The sequence below is a fragment of the Oncorhynchus nerka genome, unplaced genomic scaffold, assembly GCF_034236695.1.
Source record: "Oncorhynchus nerka isolate Pitt River unplaced genomic scaffold, Oner_Uvic_2.0 unplaced_scaffold_1742, whole genome shotgun sequence".
NCBI classification, from domain to species: domain Eukaryota; kingdom Metazoa; phylum Chordata; class Actinopteri; order Salmoniformes; family Salmonidae; genus Oncorhynchus; species Oncorhynchus nerka.
Window position 1 is genome coordinate 48099 of NW_027039590.1, and position 25054 is coordinate 73152.

The following is a 25054-nucleotide window of genomic DNA, read 5'->3' on the forward strand; positions in this document are numbered from 1 at the left end:
GTAACATGTTTCAAGATAAACTGTAGTTTGTTTCCTGTTTAGTGAATGATTACTGTGAGTATTAATGGAGTTCAGGACATGAAACTGTGTGTATGCTAATTTAGAAAGGTTGACCTAATCAGATAAGAGGAAATTGCCTATGATCGGAGAGAGCAGGGTCAGACCCAAGACAATGAAGACAGACGGGGTGTGATTCTGACCATCTGGCTAAACAAAGAGAGGACCATGGACACTACACAGGAGAAAGGAGGGAAACTCATTGGGATTACAAAATGTATAGCTGGGGAGGTGACACCTGCAAGGAGGGAAGACAAGATCTTTTGTGAACTTTCTAAATGTATGTACTCAGCTGATGGCATCCTTTGTATTAAAACACTTGAAACTTCTCTTGAGCTTTTAGTCTCAATTCCTTATTGCAAAGAGGTTGCAATAGCATTTCTGTTCTGAACCCTATGTACAAGTCCTGTGTGGCTTTGTAGGTAGAGAATAGTGCTTGAACAATTCCTGTGTAAAACATATGCTTGCATAAGTTGCTTTGGATAAAAGCATCTTCTAAATGTCATGTATTATTACTACTAGCGCCACGGGAAGAGAGAGCATTAGCGCCACGGGAAGAGAGCATTAGCGCCACGGGAAGAGAGCATTAGCGCCACGGGAAGAGAGCATTAGCGCCACGGGAAGAGAGCATAAGCGCCACGGGAAGAGAGCATTAGCGCCACGGGAAGAGAGCATAAGCGCCACGCATAAGCGCCACGGGAAGAGAGCATAAGCACGGGAAGAGAGCATAAGCGCCACGGGAAGAGAGCGCCACGGGAAGAGAGCATAAGCGCCACGGGAAGAGAGCATAAGCGCCACGGGAAGAGAGCATAAGCGCCACGGGAAGAGAGCATAAGCGCCACGGGAAGAGAGCATAAGCGCCACGGGAAGAGAGCATAAGCGCCACGGGAAGAGAGCATAAGCGCCACGGGAAGAGAGCATAAGCGCCACGGGAAGAGAGCATAAGCGCCACAGGAAGAGAGCATTAGCACCACAGGAAGAGAGCATTAGCACCACAGGAAGAGAGCATTAGCACCACAGGAAGAGAGCATTAGCACCACAGGAAGAGAGCATTAGCACCACAGGAAGAGAGCATTAGCACCACAGGAAGAGAGCATTAGCACCACAGGAAGAGAGCATTAGTACCATTGAGACTGCGGATGCAGCGGATGTCCAGGTTCCTCAGGTGGGAGTCTCCTCTCAGATCCAGGTTATCTGGGATGGACTGCAGAGCCAGCCGTGCAAACAACAGGTCAATCTGCCCAGCAACAAGACAGAGCAGGTACACTTTAATTACACTGGGCTCAAATTCAGTAGAAGTACAGATCTAGGATCAGGCGGGACCACCCGCTAATTCAGTAGGACTTTAAAAAAAGGGGGGGGGAAGAGGCCAAACGTGATCCTAGATCAGTACTCCTATTGAAGGTTTGTGAATTCTAAAATGTTGAAGTACAATACTACTTATCTACTACAGGATATTGTGATTTTGGGTGATGATTAAATAGTGATTATGTTATAATTATGTTTATGCCAATAGTATACTATAGCTACCTATGCTTTCTGTTCAAATATGCAAAAAATTCACGCAATCTTGGGTCTGACGCATGTTGAGAAACGAGCTGCATCATAAACCTCTCATTTCCAGGGTCTGTTCCTAACTTCAAGACTGTGTTGAAGTTGATCTATAGCCTGACCTGGGTTCTGTTCTAGTTCAATATGAACGTAAATGTGTTGGATGTGAATGTTGAATGAAAGTGTTCGCTCCATCGTTAAAGATTTGGGTTGGTGAAAATCCACTCTGATGGTCTACCCATCTCACAGAGTGTTGAAATAGACACCATTTGTACATCCAAAAGCCCTTTACCTCGATGCCGTCAAACTTGAATTTGATCACAGGTACAAAGGCATCCTCCACCGCCTGAAAGAAGAAGTGCGTCATGTTTAAAGCAATTTGACAGGCCAAGTCAAAGGTACAGCAGAACAGAGATGATAGCCATAATATACATTACAGAAATATCTTGAGGACTGGCAATTTTAGTGGTCATGCCTTGGCCTCCAGCACATTTACAGTGTCAACGTAGGTTACAATCCGGTCTACTGCCTTTTGACACAATCGCTCTTAATTTTTCCTACACTGTCATCCTCTCACACACTGTTCAATAAAATATCTGAATATTATCCTGAGAATGTTTATTTTATTTAACCTCACCCGTAGGTCTTTGATCTCTTCGTGCAGTTTGAGCTTTGCAAAGAATGAGTCGAAGAAGTCTGTCCTCTCCACGTGTCGCGGCGATACACACAAGGCATCAATATCCGCCCCTGCAACGCAAACACACAAAACTTAGCTACACGTTTGACAGCACACAACAGGTGTCTCATGCAGACGTGTCAGGATAGGACATTACCTTTAGTGTGAACTCCAAGCCGGTAAGACCCAAAGGTGAAGATCTTCCCCCCCACATTGGTTATCGCTGATGGTGGGAGGTTCTGAGGGGAATTAATGTCAGTATCACTCTGCATATATTACACATCATTCTCCCATTGATATCATAGCAGAGTAGGAATGATTTGCTCTCTGTAAAGCAACCACTAATGCACACACAGTTCAGTCATCGTTGTTCTTCAAGGAACCTACCTTCGTTTCACTGATCTCGGCAATCCATTCCTTGACAAATGTATTCAACTTCCCAAGAACTGCGAGTCTGTGGGAAGTAACATAATGTCAATCAATTCACCTGTCCACTACGAAACCCAGTATATCCCAAACACACATATGAAAAGAATGAAAACCCTGTAACTCTTTAACCTGGAAAACATTTCAGCAAAATAAAGGGCATCTAAATGAACAAATACCACTCAACGTCAACCAGCGTCTGTATTCACTGAAAGTCTCGAGTGCGGCTGATACAGGATCAGTTTTATGTTTTAGATCTTAATGAATAAGATTATAAGGAGAGGTGGGGGCTGATCCTAGATCAGTACGCTTCCTCTGAGACACTTTTTGAATACGGGCCCAGGCGTGTAAGTAAACATATTTTGTTTTTTTACTTAGTTGGGTTAAGTCTGACAAAGACCTCCGGGTGGAAACATTGCACAATAGAAAATACAAATAAACTATGGGAATATTGATCTGTGCAGGAATTTTTCGTTATTTCATGAGAACGACATCTCACCTGTGGTTGAGTTCGTCCTCATCCTCAAACACCCCAAAGGGTTTCATGGCCTCGCTGAGCTTGTGTGTGTACTGATGGTCCACCTCCCTGGGGAAGGCCATGCTAATGGATGAGGTAATGCCATAGTGTTTCTGAGGCTGCTGCCCGCCATGCATACTGTTACTGTTCCTGTACAAGACAACACAGAGAGGAGGAATAGCATGTTATAGATATGATAGATACCCTGTTGAATTGTTCAAAGAAGTTTGCAGTCTGGCCGACTAAACGCAACAGTGAAGGAAGTTCCTGATTAACTCCACCAGCGGAGTTGAGCAGACGAGGCTTTGTGGAATTCATCCCTGACTACATTGATTCACCTGAGGTCAATACTTTCTTGAGCAATCTGTTTACTAGTTATCACGTAGCTACCTAAACGTTAGCAATCATTTTTGTTTGCTTTGTTTCCCCAAGCCACCAAATTTACTCTATAGTGAGCTACATGCCATAAACAATATTTGTATTTGAAAAGTCATCCTATGTTTAGTGCACACACTGGATGAAAAGCAAACACACAAAGGCACAAACCGGGGACTAACTTAAAGTTACTTTGATGGTGCTTCATTCATTTCCGATTCATTGAGCTGGTCTGGGTAGATTAAGCACAAATAGGTAACTAACGAGGTCAGTATCTGTCGGACATGACGCCGGCGTCAACTCCAAATTACCTGGTATAGGTCACTACACAGACAGGGACGTTTACAACAAAATAAGCCAGCCAGCTAATTTTAGCGCATTTGTAAGCAAGTTAGTTAGCAACAACGTTGGCTATTAAGTCGGGTAGCTAGCACACGTTAACAACAATACATCTATATGACCATCTAGTTATAAAACAGGAACTCAAAGGCTCTAACGTTAACGTCGTTAGCTAACAAGTTAGCTAGCGCTGATTATAAACAAAATACCGTTAATCAACAATTAGATAGATAACGTTAGTTAGCTACAATGAAAATTCAAAACAACAACATCTAAAAACACATCGAGTCATCAAGCTACTTTAGAAATATATATAATGTCGGGGAGCAAGTTAGCAAAGTTAACAGATGCACCAAATAGCTAGGCCTTTGTTAGCTACGCTAACTCCCTCAGCCTCGCATTGTTGTGATGATAGCCGTTCGTTAGCAACTAGCTAGCAGTGTTAGCCTAGCTAGCTAACGTTAGAAATATTATAGAATATCTACAACAACACACATGTTGAAGAGTGAACAAGATTACAATGTCTTAAGCATGTGTGCAACTTACGCTGACATTTCTTTCATGACCAACCGATAACTTTCTCTTTTCCTTAGAACAAACTTGTAGAAAACATGTAAACTCAGCCAGCAGCAGCCCCGACCCTATTTATAACAATAGCTAGTTAGTTACACTCCAATATGGCGCTCAAGCCGTCTCTGTATCCCGACAAGCTTTGCGCAGTGAGATTCTGTCATCATTTCCGGTCATAAATCCATAAACATCCGCAGTGGACTTTTTTTTTTTTTGTGTACTGACTGAGTTGCTACAATAAAATTATGTGTACGGTAGTTATACTCACGACCCACCGTATGGGTACAGAACTTGTTCATCAATAATCCAGTGAGTTTTTGAGGGAACATTTTGAAAAAGCCGTGTAAACAAATGTGTCAAATTACATTATTTTGTTATAATAAAGTGTATGATGCCATGCTACTGCAGTGTATGAGGATGGCATGGGACCTGGTCTTCATTAAGTTTGTGAGCATACTACAGTATTTGAAACGTCTGTAATGACAAAGAACGTATTTTAAAAGACTGTAACACCTAATGTTTGTGAGCATTGTACTGCATCTTCCCTTTTGTGGCATAGGCTGCATTAGGCTCTTTTTAGCCATAGTTCGAGTCCCCGCTGCAGCTCTCATTTTCTCCTACTACATTAGTGGCAGCGATGGGATCATGTCCAGCGGTCTTACATGGTGCTGGGGAAACATCTCACTGCACTTGGGGGCTATGTGCTCAAGGATATGTCTTAAGAGAGGGAATACTGTCAAATGTATCTAAGTGGTTAGAGCGTTGGGCCACTAACCGAAAGTTTGCTAGATCAAATTCCCGAGCTAACAAGGTAAAAATCTGTCGTTCTGAACAAGGCAGTTAACCCACTGTGCCTAGGCCGTCATTGTCAATAAGAATTTGTTCTTAACTGACTTGTCTAATGAAATATTCTCATTCGTTTTTTTATTCTCCAGCTACATGACCATTTGGTGGGGTTCAAGGCCTCACAGACACCTTCCCTCTTCTGACAGAGCAATACACCGTAGGTCTCCCAGACCATAGGCACACTAGTTATTAGCCACTGCTGTAATAAAGTGAATCCTCCTGGGGTAGGTCAGAGCCAGTGTATCAGATGGGGAGCTGTAAAACTCACTGCTCAGCCTGAAGTGTCGCCCCTCATGCTGTTGAAGAAGGCCTTTTTCAATAGCTTGATGGGTTGGAATGCTTCAAGAGAAAAGCCAAGTGTGTTTGGGTGGGCAGAGATTCTCAGTATGAGCTGAATCAGGGGGAAGTGGTATTGGCTAAACTAGCAACATGATGTTCTTTACACTTGCTTACCTAGGCAGTTGGGGTTCAAACCAATTATGCATAGTTTTGAACCCACAGAGGTACACACCTTAGCTCACAGATCACTGCATCTGTTCATAGCCCATCCAACTACCTCATCCCCATATTGTTATTTACTTTGCACCCCAGTATCTCTACTTGCATATTCAATCTCACCTCATTTGCACACACAGTATATAGATTGTTTTCCTATTGTGTTATTGACTGTATGTTTGTTTATTCCATGTGTAACTCTGTGCTGTTGTTTGTGTCACACTGCTTTGCTTATCTTGACCAGGTCACAGTTGTAAATGAGTACTTGTTCTCAACTGGCCCACCTGGTTAAATAAAGGTGTTCTCAACTGGCCTACCTGGTTAAATAAAGGTGTTCTCAACTGGCCTACCTGGTTAAATAAAGGTGTTCTCAACTGGCCTACCTGGTTAAATAAAGGTGGAATACATTTTCAAAAATAAATAAAAGGTCTCAAGCCCATCGGATGGTATTTTTTAAAGTAATAATTGTAGAGATCAATGTTTATGTTACTGTTTAGGATTGTGCTTTGGCACCAATGTTTCCTCTCATCAGAGTACATGCACATGACAGAGCCGTAATCTACACAGACCAATGTGGCATAGCCAATCACATCTGCAGTAGGTCTATATGCAAATAGACTATTGTCATATATGGATCTATGCCATTTACTTTGAACTGGGCTGTGTTTACAGCTGTGGTCCTGAGTAGATGCGCTTGTTTTGAGATCAAAGAAAGAACTGCATGTAGCCACTTGTGCACATTTTGTTCATATCCTTTGCTAGTTAGTGAGTTATTAGCCCAGTTATAGATCATTATTAGTCAGCAATAGGAGAGTGATTGTTAGTGAGTTATTAGCCCAGTTATAGATCATTATTAGTCAACAATAGGAGAGTGATTGTTAGTTAGTTATTAGCCCAGTTATAGATCATTATTAGTCAACAATAGGGGGGTGATTGTTTCCTAAAAGAGCACAAAACATGTACATTTCTAGACATCTCTAAAAGCAAGTCAAGTAAAGAGCTTTTTTTTGTCTTAAAGGGGCAGTGTTGTATTTTGAGACAGGATTGAATGGGCAGAGGGTAGCTTAATTTGTCTGATCCGTTCAATAATGGTATGGGAATAATAATGCATTTTATTTTGTGAAGTGGTTTCTTGCATTAAACAACACAACATTTTTAGTCGCCTAGGCTGAAGGTCAAGCCCTGCATTTTTTCCCCCAAAAGTCTCATGGAATGTAGGCATTGAACGCAACACATTGGCTGCTGCTGTCGGCTGTACGATAGAATAGCTATTAAAGTGTTATGGGATGCATTTTCTTCATTGTTGTTTTATGGTAGGCCACTCTGGTAGGTCTACATTACGATCAAATAGCCACAGTAGCCTACTTGGCCCCTGGATTTCATACTTATTTCGTTCTGTGGCATTTCTAGGAAGGAAAGAAGGATGAATGCCATCGAAAGGTATTCGAACCCCCCCCGGAAGATGCCAAGACAGTCTGGGTGGTGACTTCCGGCTTGCTGAAGAAAGTTGAGCTGGGGAGGTTTGCTGGCTCCTGGGTTTTGCAAAATGGATAGCCAGGGAAGGAAAGTGGTGGTTTGTGACAATGGAACCGGGGTAAGTTTATGAGTGGAAAGCTGCATATGACCGAGTTCTATTCATGCTATATTTTTCCAAGGCAGAATGGCAGGAGAACATTTTTATCTGAAACAGGAAGTGGATGATGTGTTGCTAGCTCTCTAACGTTAGCTAGTTAAATCGGTGGGTAACGCTAGGCAGGAATGTATGTCCGTTTTTACAATTATCTACCGCTGGCTAGCTATGTTGTCATCTCCCAATACATTCAATAAAATTCCATTTCACGGTGCAAAAATTAAATCGGCCTGTTAACTCAAACCTATTAAATCGTTTGACCCAGCTTTCGTGTTAGTTAGTTAGCTGGTTAGCTAGTCTAGTTAGGTCAGCTAACTGGCGTTAGCCAACTAACTACATGTTTACTCAATGTTGATGTCGACATGTTTTGAATGTTTTGTAAATTCACATTTGTTTCTACTGGTCCTTATGCCTCAGGTCATAACGACAGAATTAGTTAAGCTAGTTCACGTTAACCATAACCCATGCCCGTGTGTTAATAGGTAGCTGGCAATATCCGGTAGGATATCCAATATTTTTTTTATGGAACGCTATAAAATAGTTGCATCTGGGCAATAGCGTTGGGGCTGCGCTCCTCCTGACAACTGTTTCTAGGGATTCTGAGGTCCCTCCGTCATTTAGGACATAGGTAGTAAAAATAGCTTACAGTACTCGGATCCTTCAAATCTGGACACACCAAAGCGGTCTTAGTGGTTGTTTTTGGATTGTACTTCTGACTCTCAGCGATTTGAAGCGATGCTGGCATAGTGTGTATGCAGATAAAAAGTGCTCGCTGTGAAGGGCTGAAGAAATGAGTCAAGCGGAAGTGAGACTAGTTTCTTAACCACAGCTAGGATTCTAATATACACACATTCACTGCTAGGCTAGAGCTTGTGACCCTTACTCAAGTCTACTGAAGCAAACGTCACAAATATTATCAGTAATTGCTTTCTGATGCCAGAAGAAGTGTGGACTATAATTTTGCTTTAACATAATCTCTTGTTACTTCTGGGTAACTGAGATTAGGCATAATAACTAGGCTATTTTGCTTTGGGGAGTTGAAATAAAGCCTTTGTCTTCCACATTTGCCTCATCTCTCCACATCCTCTCCACCCGTGCTCACTCTTTCTTCCTGTCTTTTAATTCAAACCAGTCCAATACAAACAATATTTATTCACATGGAAGGAACAGACCAGTATTGCCAAGGCAATATACAGTGTTAATATATATCTTTTTGAATATATTATCTCTCTCTCTCTGTATCTTTATTTTTAATCCCCAGGAGGCCTTTTGGTAGGCCGACATTGTATATAAGAATTTGTTCTTAACCGACTTGCCTAGTAAAATATTTTAACTAAAGAAAATATATAAATCTCTCTCTCTGTCTGTCTGTCTGTCTCTCAGTTTGTGAAGTGTGGCTATGCAGGCTCCAACTTCCCCGAGCACATCTTCCCTGCCTTGGTGGGCAGGCCAATCATTCGCTCCACAGCCAAAGTGGGCAACATTGAGATTAAGGTAATACTACGAAGCTATCCTCTCCTGTGCAACACTCCAACGTTGGTTCAAAAGTTACCCCGACACAACAACCCTATTCCTGGACCAAGAAGCGTGGACTTCATCTCATCTATGTCTGTCATACTGACTCCCTAAGTCTAGTAACACCTATTTTTAAAATGACATCCCTTCCTCTCTCTTTGTTTTACTGGCTGACTCTCTACTTTATGCTCCACCTCCTTCACCTGTCATCACATGATGAAGTAGAATATTCAGAAGATGGTAAGTGGTGTGAGTTCCTGGCTGGTGTGTGCAGGCCCATGTCCTCCCTGGTTGCCTAACGGGGAGAGCGAGTGATGCTGTGTTTTTTACTACATAGCTACTACATTTGGCGTGCCTTTTATTTGTTGTTGTTTTCTATATTTAATTTGTGTCTCATTGGTGTTTTATTTGGCTAAATATTTGGCTAATTATAACATTTTAAGTACTTCTGTGGAGAAAAATGGATTCCTAATGACTAGGCGGACAGAAATCTAGTGATTTTTGAGAGTCCACTCATTTCACTGTTTTGTTGTTCCTGTTTTTCATCTCAAGTTAGTTTAGCAGAAGGAACTTGAATGCTACATGGACTGTGTCTGAAATGACATCCTGTTCCCTATATAGGGTCAGCATGCCTATCAAGCCCACGTACCCAGTAAGCCCACGTACCCAGTAAGCCCACGTACCCATTAAGCCCACGTACCCATTAAGCCCACGTACCCATTAAGCCCACTAAGCCCACGTACCCATTAAGCCCACGTACCCATTAAGCCCATGTACCCATTAAGCCCACTTCCAGCTTTGGATTCAAATGTATAATAAAAAACTAGTTTTATAATCAACTTTTTCCGCTGTTTTAAGTTTCAGCCAATTAATCTGGTTGTTATATCCATACGTTTTTTATTCTTAGCCAATCAGATGTTTTATTATTAAGTTATTGAGTTGTGTTCCCCTAGTGGCCAATTTCAAAACTGAAGAAAAAACGTTGGTGTTGAGTCAACCCTCAGATAACCAATTGTTCAGACATTTTTTTGGTACCTTCTCAGATAAGTGATCATACTTTCATTTAAAATTAAGAAATGAATGTGCCTATATGCACATGCAGTGGTGTGTGTGTGATGGTGTGTGTACATGGTGTGATGATGGTGTGTGTGTGTGTGTGTGATGGTGTGTGTGTGTGTGATGCTGTGTGTACATGGCTGTTGATTGGCAGAACAGACAGGATGGAAGCAGCAGGTCTTCATTGAAAACACATGGCACTGCCAGACGGGGCTCCTTCAGTGCCTAAACACACACTGTATCAACTGTTTCTCTAACCTGGTCCTAGATCTGTTTGTCCCAACCATTGACCATAGCAGTTGGCACAAGTCAAACCAATACAAACAGATCTGGGACCAAGCTACGGTTTCTAAACGTGTCAAGTAGCTTCCGTGGGAATAGTTTTCTAGTCTGTGCTGCTGACCGTCAGGCTCAGTGTCTGCCAGTGAAATAGGAAACGTTGTACTGTGTGACTAACACTTGGCTAACCAATCATGTAGTGATTCCCAATGCCTGGTTTGCATGTAACTCTGACTGAGCCTTGCTCAAATGAGACTGAATCTGAACTTGACCTGCAGATTGTCAGGCAAACTTCTCATTGACGTCAATGGTGTCCGTGTAAGTTACTTGCATGTTTCTCAAGTTTAGGATTGTAGCCCTGTGCTCTGGTCAGAAAGGGAACAGGTTTTAAGAGTGAATGCATGGGAACATGCTGTTTTTTAAAGAATGCATGCTGGGTAATTGCTAACGGATGTGACTTGCCTCTTTTTTTTTTGTTGAGCGCTGCTGCGTATGTGTATATCCCATTACTGTGTCTCTTTAGGCCGTCATGGAGGCAGTGTTGACATGCGTATGTGTATATCCCATTACTGTGTCTCTTTAGGCCGTCATGGAGGCAGTGTTGACATGCGTATGTGTATATCCCATTACTGTGTCTCTTTAGGCCGTCATGGAGGCAGTGTTGACATGCGTATGTGTATATCCCATTACTGTGTCTCTTTAGGCCGTCATGGAGGCAGTGTTGACATGCGTATGTGTATATCCCATTACTGTGTCTCTTTAGGCCGTCATGGAGGCAGTGTTGACATGCGTATGTGTATATCCCATTACTGTGTCTCTTTAGGCCGTCATGGAGGCAGTGTTGACATGCGTATGTGTATATCCCATTACTGTGTCTCTTTAGGCCGTCATGGAGGCAGTGTTGACTGCGTGTCCCATCTGTTCTCTTTAGGCCGTCATGGAGGCAGTGTTGACATGCGTATGTGTATATCCCATTACTGTGTCTCTTTAGGCCGTCATGGAGGCAGTGTTGACATGCGTATGTGTATATCCCATTACTGTGTCTCTTTAGGCCGTCATGGAGGCAGTGTTGACATGCGTATGTGTATATCCCATTACTGTGTCTCTTTAGGCCGTCATGGAGGCAGTGTTGACATGCGTATGTGTATATCCCATTACTGTGTCTCTTTAGGCCGTCATGGAGGCAGTGTTGACATGCGTATGTGTATATCCCATTACTGTGTCTCTTTAGGCCGTCATGGAGGCAGTGTTGACATGCGTATGTGTATATCCCATTACTGTGTCTCTTTAGGCCGTCATGGAGGCAGTGTTGACATGCGTATGTGTATATCCCATTACTGTGTCTCTTTAGGCCGTCATGGAGGCAGTGTTGACATGCCCCTCTGTTACTGCTGGTGAAAGGTGACGGTACAGCTAAGCTAACGGTCTGATTTCTCCAGGGCCGTATTCATAAGGCCCTCCACCGATCGAACCCAAACTATCCCACGGAGAACAACACCTCAACTTTTCCCAATAAGAAAAAACGCTTGTTTCTGTTTACGGTTGCAAAATCCTTTGTCACGTCGTGTGCTAATGAACACGACCCAGGGGTGTCTATCTGAACCTTAAACCCCTCAACGTCTATAGGACCTGATGGTGGGCGACGAGGCCAGCGAGCTGCGCTCCATGCTAGAGGTCAACTACCCCATGGAGAACGGCATCGTCAGGAACTGGGACGACATGAAGCACCTGTGGGACTACACCTTCGGGCCTGAGAAGCTCAACATCGACTCCAGGAACTGCAAGATCCTGCTCACCGAGCCGCCCATGAACCCCACCAAGAACCGAGAGAAGATCATCGAGGTGTGTATGTCGGGGGGGGAGGGGGTGTAGCAAGTTGACTCCAAGTGCATAGCAACAGCTAGCTACCACTCTGACCTCATTACCGTATGAGAACTAATGTAGGAACATCTGTGTGAGGGTCAGTTGGGTTCATCCTTAACAGAGCTCTAAAGCTGTGTGAGGGTCAGTGGGTTCATCATTAACAGAGCTCTAAAGCTGTGTGAGGGTCAGTGTGTTCAGCATTAACAGAGCTCTAAAGCTGTGTGAGGGTCAGTTGGGTTCATCCTTAACAGAGCTCTAAAGCTGTGTGAGGGTCAGTTGGGTTCATCCTTAACAGAGCTCTAAAGCTGTGTGAGGGTCAGTTGGGTTCATCATTAACAGAGCTCTAAAGCTGTGTGAGGGTCAGTTGGGTTCAGCATTAACAGAGCTCTAAAGCTGTGTGAGTGTCAGTGGGTTCAGCATTAACAGAGCTCTAAAGCTGTGAGGGTCAGTGGGTTCAGCATTAACAGAGCTCTAAAGCTGTGTGAGGGTCAGTGGGTTCAGCATTAACAGAGTTCTAAAGCTGTGTGAGGGTCAGTGGGTTTAGCATTAAGAGCTCTAAAGCTGTGAGGGTCAGTGGGTTCAGCATTAACAGAGCTCTAAAGCTGTGTGAGGGTCAGTGGGTTCATCCTTAACAGAGCTCTAAAGCTGTGTGAGGGTCAGTTGGGTTCATCATTAACAGAGCTCTAAAGCTGTGTGAGTGTTACACATTTTCATCATTACAGTCATCATTACAGTCTTTTAAAGTTGTCTCTCTGTCTCTGGTAGGTGATGTTTGAGACGTATCAGTTCTCAGGGGTCTACATTGCTATCCAGGCTGTGCTGACGCTCTACGCCCAAGGTACTAGACTAGAGGAACACACAGCCTCTTCAACTCTCTCTGGTTCACTTTAAGCCCCAACTCAACACAGCTTACTCCCTCCCATTCAGAGGGTGTTTGAAACGTATCGGGGGGTTAATTATGTTACTCTGTGTGTGTGTGTCTGACCTCTGTGTGTGTGTGTGTGTGTCTGACCTCTGTGTGTGTGTGTCTGACGTGTGTGTGTGTGTCTAACCTCTGACGTGTGTGTGTGTATGTGTGTGTGTGTCTGACCTCTGTGTGTGTGTGTGTGTCTGACCTCTGTGTGTGTGTGTGTGTCTGACCTCTGTGACCTCTGTGTGTGTGTGTGTCTGACCTCTGTGTGTGTGTGTGTCTGACCTCTGTGTGTGTGTGTCTGACCTCTGTGTGTGTGTGTCTGACCTCTCTGTGCGCGTGTCTGACCTCTCTGTGCGCGTGTCTGACCTCTCTGTGCGCGTGTCTGACCTCTCTGTGCGCGTGTCTGACCTCTCTGTGCGCGTGACCTCTCTGTGCGCGTCTCTGTGCGCGTGTCTGACCTCTCTGTGCGCGTGTCTGACCTCTCTGTGCGCGTGGCTGATTTCTCTGTGCGCGTGGCTGATTTCTCTGTGCGCGTGTCTGACCTCTCTGTGCGCGTGTCTGACCTCTCTGTGCGCGTGTCTGACCTCTCTGTGCGCGTGTCTGACCTCTCTGTGCGCGTGTCTGACCCTCTCTGTGCGCGTGTCTGACCTCTCTGTGCGCGTGTCTGACCTCTCTGTGCGCGTGTCTGACCTCTCTGTGCGCGTGTCTGACCTCTCTGTGCGCGTGTCTGACCTCTCTGTGCGCGTGTCTGACCTCTCTGTGCGCGTGTCTGACCTCTCTGTGCGCGTGACCTCTCTGACCTCTCTGTGCGCGTGTCTGACCTCTCTGTGCGCGTGTCTGACCCCTCTGTCTGACGCGCGTGTCTGACCTCTCTGTGCGCGTGTCTGACCTCTCTGTGCGCGTGTCTGACCTCTCTGTGCGCGTGTCTGACCTCTCTGTGCGCGTGTCTGACCTCTCTGTGCGCGTGTCTGACCTCTCTGTGTGTTTCTGCCCTCAGGCCTGCTGACAGGTGTTGTGGTGGACTCTGGGGACGGTGTGACACACATCTGTCCGGTCTACGAGGGCTTCAGCTTGCCCCATCTGACACGACGCCTGGACATCGCTGGGAGGGACATAACCCGCTACCTCATTAAGGTACCTCTGACCCCTGGATCTCAAACACATTGATTGCCCCCTCATTCACTGTTTTGGTTAAATGGAGTACAACTATGGGAAAGAAGAGAAGGGAACGCGGCAGGTTAGGAGAATGGAACGCGGCAGGTTAGGGAGAATGGAACGCGGCAGGTTAGGAGAATGGAACGCGGCAGGTTAGGGAGAATGGAACGCGGCAGGTTAGGGAGAATGGAACGCGGCAGGTTAGGGAGAATGGAACGCGGCAGGTTAGGAGAATGGAACGCGGCAGGTTAGGGAGAATGGAACGCGTCAGGTTGGGAGAATGGAACGCGGCAGGTTAGGAGAATGGAACGCGGCAGGTTAGGAGAATGGAACGCGGCAGGTTAGGAGAATGGAACGCGGCAGGTTAGGAGAATGAAACGCGGCAGGTTAGGAGAATGAAACGCGGCAGGTTAGGAGAATGAAACGCGGCAGGTTAGGAGAATGGAACGCGGCAGGTTAGGAGAATGGAACGCGGCAGGTTAGGAGAATGGAACGCGGCAGGTTAGGAGAATGGAACGCGGCAGGTTAGGAGAATGGAAGGCGGCAGGTTAGGAGAATGGAAGGCGGCAGGTTAGGAGAATGGAAGGCGGCAGGTTAGGAGAATGGAACGCGGCAGGTTAGGAGAATGGAACGCGGCAGGTTAGGAGAATGGAACGCGGCAGGTTAGGAGAATGGAACGCGGCAGGTTAGGAGAATGGAACGCGGCAGGTTAGGAGAATGGAACGCGGCAGGTTAGGAGAATTGGGTTATGGTTGTCCCCGATGCGACTGGAACATGCAGCTTTTGGTCTGTAGTTGTACTCCATCCAGCTACGGTCCTCATTCACTGTGTCCCAGTTCTCTGTCCTGTGGAAAAGGACCGGTGGCAGGTAGCCTAGTGGTTTGAGTGTTGAACCAGTAACCAGCAGGTAGCCTAGTGGTTAGAGCATTGGGCCAGTAACCAGCAGGTAGCCTAGTGGTTTGAGTGTTGGACCAGTAACCAGCAGGTAGCCTAGTGGTTAGAGCGTTGGGCCAGTAACCAGCAGGTAGCCTAGTGGTTAGTGGTTAGGTAGCCTAGTGGTTAGGGCCAGTAACCAGCAGGTAGCCTAGTGGTTAGAGCGTTGGGCCAGTAACCAGCAGGTAGCCTAGTGGTTAGAGTGTTGGACCAGTAACCAGCAGGTAGCCTAGTGGTTAGAGCGTTGGGCCAGTAACCAGCAGGTAGCCTAGTGGTTAGAGCGTTGGGCCAGTAACCAGCAGGTAGCCTAGTGGTTAGAGCGTTGGGCCAGTAACCAGCAGGTAGCCTAGTGGTTAGAGCGTTGGGCCAGTAACCAGCAGGTAGCCTAGTGGTTAGAGCGTTGGGCCAGTAACCAGCAGGTAGCCTAGTGGTTAGAGCGTTGGGCCAGTAACCGAAAGGTTGCTGGATCGAATCCCCAAGCTAACGGTAAAAATCTGTCATTCTGCCACTGAGCAAGGCAGTTTAACCCACTGTTCCCTGGGTGCTGAAGACGTGGATGTCGATTAAGGGTGATTCAGAGGGGTTGGGTTAAATGTGGAAGACACATTTCAGTTGTACAAAACCCCTAATAAGCTTGGTGGAAACACCTCTCTACGTCTCTGATCTCCAGCTGTTGTTGCTGAGAGGCTATGCGTTCAACCACTCTGCAGACTTTGAGACGGTGCGGATGATGAAGGAGAAGCTGTGCTACGTGGGTTACAACATCGAACAGGAGCAGAAACTGGCTCTGGAGACCACCGTGCTGGTCGAGTCCTACCAGGTCAGTACCACTGTCCTACTGGGTCAGTCCTACCGGGTCAGTCCTACCAGGTCAGTACCACTGTCCTACTGGGTCAGTCCTACCAGATCAGTACCACTGTCCTACTGGGTCAGTACCACTGTCCTACCGGGTCAGTACCACTGTCCTACTGGGTCAGTACCACTGTCCTACCGGGTCAGTAACACTGTCCTACTGGGTCAGTACCACTGTCCTACAGGGTCAGTACCACTGTCCTACCAGGTGAGTCGGACCAGGTCAGTAACTAACCTCTGTGCTGGTTGAGTCCTGCACGGTCAGTGGAAATAGACCCCTAGTGACAAATTCTGAACTTTTGGACCACATTTTTGGACCCTAAATAAAGGGCCAGTATCAATAGCGTTTAGCAGCTGTTTTGTTGTTGTCTGGAGCTTCAGTCTAAAATAACACATTTATGGTGCATAGAACCCCCCCAATGACCCCCACAGAATATACCACCACACCACACGACTCTGAGAATATACCACCACACCACACGACTCTGAGAATATACCACCACACCACACGACTCTGAGAATATACCACCACACCACACGACTCTGAGCAGCTGATGAGTAACAGAATATACCACCACACGACTCTGAGCAGCTGATGAGTAACAGAATATACCACCACACCACACGACTCTGAGCAGCTGATGAGTAACAGAATATACCACCACACGACTCTGAGCAGCTGATGAGTAACAGAATATACCACCACACCACACGACTCTGAGCAGCTGATGAGTAACAGAATATACCACCACATGACTCTGAGCAGCTGATGAGTAACAGAATATACCACCACACCACACAACTCTGAGCAGCTGATGAGTAACAGAATATACCACCACACGACTCTGAGCAGCTGATGAGTAACAGAATATACCACCACACGACTCTGAGCAGCTGATGAGTAACAGAATATACCACCACACGACTCTGAGCAGCTGATGAGTAACAGAATATACCACCACACGACTGAGTAGCTGATGAGTAACAGAATATACCACCACACGACTGAGTAGCTGATGAGTAACAGAATATACCACCACACCACTCTGAGCAGCTGATGAGTAACAGAATATACCACCACACGACTCTGAGCAGCTGATGAGTAACAGAATATACCACCACACGACTCTGAGCAGCTGATGAGTAACAGAATATACCACCACACCACAGGAGGCTGAACACTGGCTTGGTCTCTATATGTTAATGTCGGTGGAGCTTCAGAGGAACCAAGAAGTGCTGAGCAGCTTCCAGAGTGTGGGTGGAATATTCCTCCATAATATTGCTCTTCTTTCACAAGAAGGGAACTCATTATAAAACACACACGTCTTAAGAGTGTGTGTGTGTGTGTGTGTGTATGTGTGTGTGTGTGTGTGTGTGTGAGAGAGACAAGGTGGGTAGTGTGTCTGGGGGCGTGACCTCATATCCTTTGTGGCCACAGGGCGGCGGTGGCTGGGCAGCTCTCAACTTCCTCCCACGGCCTGAGCTGAATAGAGCCTTTACACACACACACAAGCTACAAAGACACACACAACTCATAAAATACAGATTAACACGTTTTACAGTAAATGCACACACACACACTCACCACCACACGTGATCATCAACAAGACACTACTACACATTCACCACACGTAAGCCTGAACAACATACACACACCACCCTCTGACTTTTAATCTCCCTCCCTCCCTCCCTCCAGCTCCCAGACGGCAGGGTGATCAAGGTGGGAGGGGAGCGTTTCGAGGCTCCAGAGGCTTTGTTCCAGCCCCATCTCATCAATGTAGAGGGAGTCGGGGTTGCAGAGCTGCTCTTCAACACTATCCATGCAGCAGACATCGACACCAGGTAACTAACACACACAGACCGACAATACACACACAGACCGACAATACACACACAGACCGACAATACACACACAGACCGACAATACACACACAGACCGACAATACACACACACAGACCGACAATACACACACAGACCGACAATACACACACACAGACCGACAATACACACACACAGACCGACAATACACACACACAGACCGACAATACACACACACACAGACCGACAATACACACACAGACCGACAATACACACACACAGACCGACAATACACACACACAGACCGACAATACACACACACACATACACACACAGACCGACAATACACACACAGACCGACAATACACACACACACACACAGACCGACAATACACACACACACACAGACCGACAATACACACACACACAGACCGACAATACTTTTTTTTATCGTCACCTGTTTTAATCTCACCTCTCTCTCTCTGCCCCCCCTCTCACCTCTCTCTCTGCCTCCCCCCTCTCACCTCTCTCTGCCTCCCCCTTTCTCTCTCTCTGCCTCCCCCCCTCTCTCTCTCTGTCCCCCCTCTCTCTCTGCCTCCCCCATCTCTCACCTCTCTCTCAGGTCTGAGTTCTATAAACACATAGTGTTGTCAGGTGGGTCCACCATGTATCCAGGTCTTCCATCTCGACTAGAGAGGGAGCTCAAACAGCTCTACCTGGAACGCGTGCTGAAAGGCGACGTGGACAAACTCTCGGTGAGAACAACTCTTTTAAAATATATTTTTGTTTTTATTTAACTCTATTCGTAAATGTAAGTCAATAACAGATTGTTATTTGCAATGATGACCTGTCTAAAGGTCCAACCGGTCCCTAATGGACCTGAAGGGTGGGAGGAAGGATGTATGTTGAAAAGTATTGGGACAGGGCCCACTTCCTCAACATGGTGCAGTGTTGTAGTTAACCCACTAGGTGGAGACAGAAGAAACATCTCTGAAGTAGTCAGCTCATAGTACACAACAGAAGCAGAACATATAGTCGCTGCTCTACAAATCACCTTGCATCCTGAATTACTAGGCGTTATATGATGAGGTCAAGATGAGGCCAAACTCCTCCCCTCGGACATAATGCTGAATTGCCCCCCGTCTCCCTCTGTAGAAATTTAAGATCCGCATCGAGGACCCGCCGCGGCGTAAGCACATGGTGTTCCTGGGCGGGGCCGTGCTGGCGGACATCATGAAGGACAAAGATAACTTCTGGCTGACCAGGGAGGAGTACCAGGAGAAAGGTGTCAGGGTGCTGGAGAAACTGGGAGTCACTGTCAGATAAAGACCTCCACAATGTTAAAGACACCACACACACACACACACACACACACAATCAAACATATAAATATCCATATATTCACCCAAACACTGAAGGGTCATCATAGAGAAGCACCTAGAATGGTGTATGTGTAAAACACACAGACTCACACGGTTTTCTCCCCAATGGCAGACTATATATCTATTTATCCTTCTTCCTCTTCTAAACAACAGAATCACGGCATCACCGTAGGGAGGGATGTCGCCCTCCTCCTCTCCTTCTGTCGTCTGATGGACTAGTATAGTTTAGCTCAGGGTTGGTAGTAGAGTTCAGGACATCACTCCTCCAGCCCTCCTCTCCTTCTGTCGTCTGATGGTCTAGTATAGTTTAGCTCAGGGTTGGTAGTAGAGTTCAGGACATCACTCCTCCAGCCCTCCTCCTCTCCTCCTGTCTTCTGATGGTCTAGTATAGTTTAGCTCAGGGTTGGTAGTAGAGTTCAGGACACCACTCCTCCAGCCCTCCTCTCCTCCTGTCTTCTGATGGTCTAGTATAGTTTAGATCAGGGTTGGTAGTAGAGTTCAGGACACCACTCCTCCAGCCCTCCTCTCCTCCTGTCTTCTGATGGTCTAGTATAGTTTAGCTCAGGGTTGGTAGTAGAGTTCAGGACACCACTCCTCCAGCCCTCCTCCTCTCCTCCTGTCATCTGATGGCCTAGTATAGTTTAGCTCAGGGTTGGTAGTAGAGTTCAGGACACCACTCCTCCCCTTCCTCCTCCTCTCGTCTGATGGCCTAGTATAGTTTAGCTCAGGGTTGGTAGTAGAGTTCAGGACACCACTCCTCCAGCCCTCCTCCTCTTCTCCTGTCGTCTGATGGTCTAGTATAGTTTAGCTCAGGGTTGGTAGTAGAGTTCAGGACACCACTCCTCCAGCCCTCCTCCTCTTCTCCTGTCATCTGATGGTCTAGTATAGTTTAGCTAAGGGTTGGTAGTAGAGTTCAGGACACCACTCCTCCAGCCCTCCTCTCCTTCTGTCGTCTGATGGTCTAGTATAGTTTAGCTCAGGGTTGGTAGGAATTTTGGTCGTAGAGTTCACGGTGAATATCAAGTCTCCTGGAGAAAGAAATTCACATTTTCACCACACGGTGAAAGCAATATGGATGGAAAGTTAGTCAAGGAGTCCACACTATGCTATTTTTTTCGGACTAGTGCAGATCAGGGTTGAGGTCAATTTCAGTTTAGATTTTTTTTTTTTTTAAAGAAAGTGAAAACAGAATGTTCCCCAACCTTAATGCAGACGAGGAGAACAACGTTAAGACTATTGAGACCCACCCCTAGAACAGTTAAACCTCTCCTTACCAATCACTTCAAACTTCCCTGTCCTCTTCATAAAGGAGTCGCTAGAAGCTGTCCCTAATCGCTGATGCAGGGTCAGATGGTATCATAAAGGAGTCGCTAGAAGCTGTCCCTAATCGCTGATGCAGGGTCAGATGGTATCATAAAGGAGTCGCTAGAAGCTGTCCCTAATCGCTGATGCAGGGTCAGATGGTATCATAAAGGAGTCGCTAGAAGCTGTCCCTAATCGCTGATGCAGGGTCAGATGGTATCATAAAGGAGTCGCTAGAAGCTGTCCCTAATCGCTGATGCAGGGTCAGATGGTATCATAAAGGAGTCCTAAAGCGCCCTGATGCAGGGTCAGATGGTATCATAAAGGAGTCGCTAGAAGCTGTCCCTAATCGCTGATGCAGGGTCAGATGGTATCATAAAGGAGTGATGCAGGGTCAGATGGTATCATAAAGTGAAGCTGTCCCTAATCGCTGATGCAGGGTCAGATGGTATCATAAAGGAGTCGCAGAATGCAGGGTCAGATGGTATCATAAAGGAGTCCTAGAAGCTGTCCCTAATCGCTGATGCAGGGTCAGATGGTATCATAAAGGAGTCGCTGCAGAGATGCTGTCCCTAATCGCTGATGCAGGGTCAGATGGTATCATAAAGGAGTCGCTAGAAGCTGTCCCGCTGAATCAGATGGTATCATGATGCAGAAGGTCCCTAATCGTCAGATGGTATCATAAAGGAGTCGCTAGAAGCTGTCCCTAATCGCTGATGCAGGGTCAGATGGTATCATAAAGGAGTCAGATGCAGGGTCAGATGGTATCCCTAAGCTGTCCCTAATCGCTGATGCAGGGTCAGATGGTATCATAAAGGAGTCGCTAGAAGCTGTCCCTATTCGCTGATGCAGGGTCAGATGGTATCATAAAGGAGTCGCTAGAAGCTGTCCCTAATCGCTGATGCAGGGTCAGATGGTATCATAAAGGAGTCGCTAGAAGCTGTCCCTAATCGCTGATGCAGGGTCAGATGGTATCATAAAGGAGTCGCTAGAAGCTGTCCCTAATCGCTGATGCAGGGTCAGATGGTATCTCATTTCCCAAGTGGTTAAAGGGATAGTGTGAGATTTTGGCAATTAAGACTTTTTTTTCTACTTTCCCAGAGTCAGATGAACTTGCGGACACCAAAACAGGCTGAAATTTCAGGCAGTCTTTTCAAACAGCTCTAACACTAAAAGAGCATCATCATCATTTTAACATTTTCACAGTATTATTCCATCCTCATAGTATGGAAATAGATTATAATAAAACGTTTAAAAAGTACATCACTTTTTTTGACTGCACGGGTCCTTTAAGGTCAGGGTACGGTTAGGGTTGACTGATCCTAAATCTGTGGTTATTTAGAGGCAACCTACCATAAGTTTTCTAGGACGTCACAATCAGGATGCATCTCAAACAGGCGTTGGCCAGTCCAGTATACACACAAACCTAGTATTCATGGAGAACTGATCATGTTTTTATAGGATGTTTTGTTTTGTATATCATGATTTATTCATTTCTCTTTTTGGGAGAGGGATGTCTTGATTCTTCTGTTGGATGTATACAGAACCTCTTCACCTTACATTTTTATTTTTTTATTTTTTACATCATTTTATTTTTTTGTGGTGCACGACCATTTTAAAACGGAGCATATGTCATATGAAAATTCCTCCTTGTTTTTAATGAAGAATTGATGATGATGATGAGGATAGTGAAGATGATTATCAGGGACATGACCCCCTGACCTTAGTGACGGTAGTGGGGTTCAAAGGTCGGGGGTTCAGGAGTGGGGTTGTGTGAGGGTCATGATATAAAAAAAACATGGTTCAATCTGAAAGTTGTACTATTAGGTCTGTTCCAGTCGAGCTGCACACAACAACCAATGGTTCTATGCCACGTCATCGACTTCACAGTCGGGTATCAGATTGACTATACAGTCACACCACACAACAACCAATGGTTATATGCCACGTCATGGACTTCACCATCGGGTATCAGATTGACTATACAGTCACACCACACAACAACCAATGGTTATATGCCACCTCATGGACTTCACCGTCGGGTATCAGATTGACTATACAGTCACACCACACAACAACCAATGGTTATATGCCACGTCATGGACTTCACCGTCGGGTATCAGATTGACTATACAGTCACACCACACAACAACCAATGGTTCTACGCCACGTCATGGACTTCACCGTCGGGTATCAGATTGCTACATCCTATGGTATCTGTTTCCCAGACACAGATTTGTCCTGGACTAAACATTCTCCATGGAGATTTTTCATTGGAATACATTTTGAATCAGGTACCAGACTTAATCTGTCTGGTTAACTGGACCTAGATGTGGTCAGCTGATAGGTTAAACACCTATCCAGCCACTGAAGGTTTAATCTGTCCGGTTAACTGGACCTAGATGTGGTCAGCTGATAGGTTAAACATCCATCCAGCCACTGAAGCGTAATCAGCCTGGAACATGTCCTCTGAGACGTAGTAAAAAGCTGGTATTTAAGTTCACTAGTCCGGCTGTCACCATCACAACATGATGTATGTTGGAGACCCCCCCCCCCCCAACACAAGCCTAATATAATATGTGTTGTTTCCATAAATGTTCTATCCAGTGCCAAGAGCAGTGATTGTTATCTGGATCTTTCATGTTTTTATTTGACGTTTCTGTCTTTTTTATTTTCTTATTGTTCATAGTGTAACTGCCTAACGTCGCTGATTTAAATAAAGTAAATTGATTTATAAGTAAGTTCTTGTTGTGTGGCTCTTTCTTCTGAAGGACAAAACGGACCGAAAGGTTAACAGCAGAGGGGGGGTGACCTTCCCATTTCCTCCGACCACGGAAACATCGGACATAATTTTGTTCATTCTCCAAAGTAGAGCGAGAGAAGAGGGTGAGGCATCATCTATATTATTAAAAAGAAGCCACTTACGACTTGAGGTGGACCCAGAGATCTCAAAATGGTGTCCAAAGTAGAGCGAGAGAAGAGCGTGAGGCATCATCTATATTATTAAAAAGAAGCCACTTACGACTTGAGGTGGACCCAGAGATCTCAAAATGGTGTCCAAAGTAGAATGGGACAGGAGAGAGACTGGAGCATTATTACTTCCATCATATATGGGTTTATAGGTCACCCCCATGGTAAATACAACACACACCGGCCCCAGGGGGGCGAGCTGCCGGAGGAAGGAAGGACGCAATTTCTAGTCCATAAACAAAGTAGCACTTAGGGAAAAAGACAAAAGGGAGAGAAGAGAGGAGGAACTGAGCCCAGAGCAGAGGGACTTGAATAGGAGGAGGGGCGTGTTCTGGAGGATCAAAACCCTAACGTTACTGACTCCTCTACAAATGAAGAATGAAGTAGATCTTTATGATGCAAGGTTCTGTGTAGATCAGTTGGCCTGTAATGTTGAACAAGCCTGAGGAAATGTAAACCTGGTTAAACTAATTCTTTAACACCACCAGAGGAAAAGGCTGTATCTTCTGGTCTCAAATACAGATCTCACACCTGACTGACTCTCTTGGGTTGTGTTCATTTGGCATCACATGGAAGAAAACCGATCGAAAACGGCCTGAAGTTGTCCAATAAGAAACGTTTGTTTTTCGTATTCTGTTTTGCTATGATGTGCCATAATGAACATGACCCCGATCTCAGTCCCCCTGACTCTCCCCTCTGTTGACCCTTCTCTCTTGTCCATGTACTGTTCAGTAGGCACGAAACTGAAGAAAACCCTACAGGCTGCTCTCGGTGTGAATAGTTTTCAGGACAGTGATTTTGGCTCAATTTGAGACCAGGGTTATTAGTCCCAAAGCGATCTCCATTGGGCGCGTTCGATGCGGATTCGTTTTTGTCAAGCCTTTCAAAGTTATGTGGATAAACATTGTCCCACTTTTGGATACAAAAAGATTTCCCAAGCTTTAAACATCCCAAGGAGCACTGTGCAAGCGATAATATTGAAATGGAAGGAGTATCAGACCACTGCAAATCTACCAAGACCTGGCCGTCCCTCTAAACTTTCAGCTCATACAAGGAGAAGACTGATCAGAGATGCAGCCAAGAGGCCCATGATCACTCTGGATGAACTGCAGAGATCTACAGCTGAGGTGGGAGACTCTGTCCATAGGACAACAATCAAACATCATTTGCACAAATCTGGCCTTTATGGAAGAGTGGCTCTGTATCACGGAGGCCCTCTTTCTTAAAGATATCCAAAAAAGTGTTGTTTAAAGTTTGCCACAAGCCACCTGGGAGACACACCAAACATGTGGAAGAAGGTGCTCTGGTCAGATGAAACCAAAATTGAACTTTTTTCAACAATGCAAAATGTTATGTTTGGCGTAAAAGCAACACAGCTCATCACCCTGAACACACCATCCCCACTGTCAAACATGGTGGTGGCGGCATCATGGTTTGGGCCTGTTTTCTTCAGCAGGGACAGGGAGATGGTTAAAATTGATGGGAAGATGGATGGAGCCAAATGCAGGACCATTCTGGAAGTCAACCTGATGG

At 45.6% G+C, this 25054-nt stretch overlaps 2 protein-coding genes across 3 annotated transcripts in view; one reads left to right on the forward strand and one right to left on the reverse strand.

The window, feature by feature from the left end:
- papolg (poly(A) polymerase gamma) overlaps positions 1 to 8246 on the reverse strand; it is a 28256-nt gene extending 20010 nt beyond the window's left edge. Inside the window, exons 1-7 of one of the 2 annotated variants that reach the window (XM_065015067.1) lie at positions 8129 to 8246; positions 3210 to 3377; positions 2672 to 2738; positions 2442 to 2523; positions 2246 to 2355; positions 1901 to 1954; positions 1183 to 1294 (exon numbers count right to left, since the gene is read on the reverse strand). In XM_065015067.1, coding sequence (XP_064871139.1) covers positions 1183 to 1294; positions 1901 to 1954; positions 2246 to 2355; positions 2442 to 2523; positions 2672 to 2738; positions 3210 to 3364 — 580 coding nt within the window. In that variant the 5' untranslated portion in view covers positions 3365 to 3377; positions 8129 to 8246. Of the gene's footprint in view, positions 1 to 1182; positions 1295 to 1900; positions 1955 to 2245; positions 2356 to 2441; positions 2524 to 2671; positions 2739 to 3209; positions 3378 to 4487; positions 4630 to 8128 lie in introns of those variants that run through there. The other variant, XM_065015066.1, reaches the window with a different exon arrangement.
- LOC135568045 (actin-related protein 2-A-like) lies at positions 7320 to 20761 on the forward strand. The gene is made up of 9 exons (XM_065015068.1): positions 7320 to 7446; positions 8866 to 8976; positions 11959 to 12174; positions 12961 to 13033; positions 14106 to 14242; positions 15867 to 16016; positions 17745 to 17890; positions 18490 to 18622; positions 19023 to 20761. The coding sequence occupies exons 1-9, from the start codon at positions 7399 to 7401 to the stop codon at positions 19191 to 19193; spliced, it is 1185 nt and encodes a 394-aa protein (XP_064871140.1). The 5' UTR covers positions 7320 to 7398; the 3' UTR covers positions 19194 to 20761.
- Positions 20762 to 25054: the final 4293 nt, after the last annotated feature.

Coding starts and splice junctions, on each gene's coding strand:
- LOC135568045 (XM_065015068.1), top strand. CDS start 7,399: ATGGATAGCCAGGGAAGGAAAGTGGTGGTTTGTGACAATGGAACCGGG. Junction 8,977..11,958: donor TGGGCAACATTGAGATTAAG/GTAATACTACGA, acceptor CAACGTCTATAG/GACCTGATGGTGGGCGACGA. Junction 13,034..14,105: donor GCTGACGCTCTACGCCCAAG/GTACTAGACTAG, acceptor TTCTGCCCTCAG/GCCTGCTGACAGGTGTTGTG.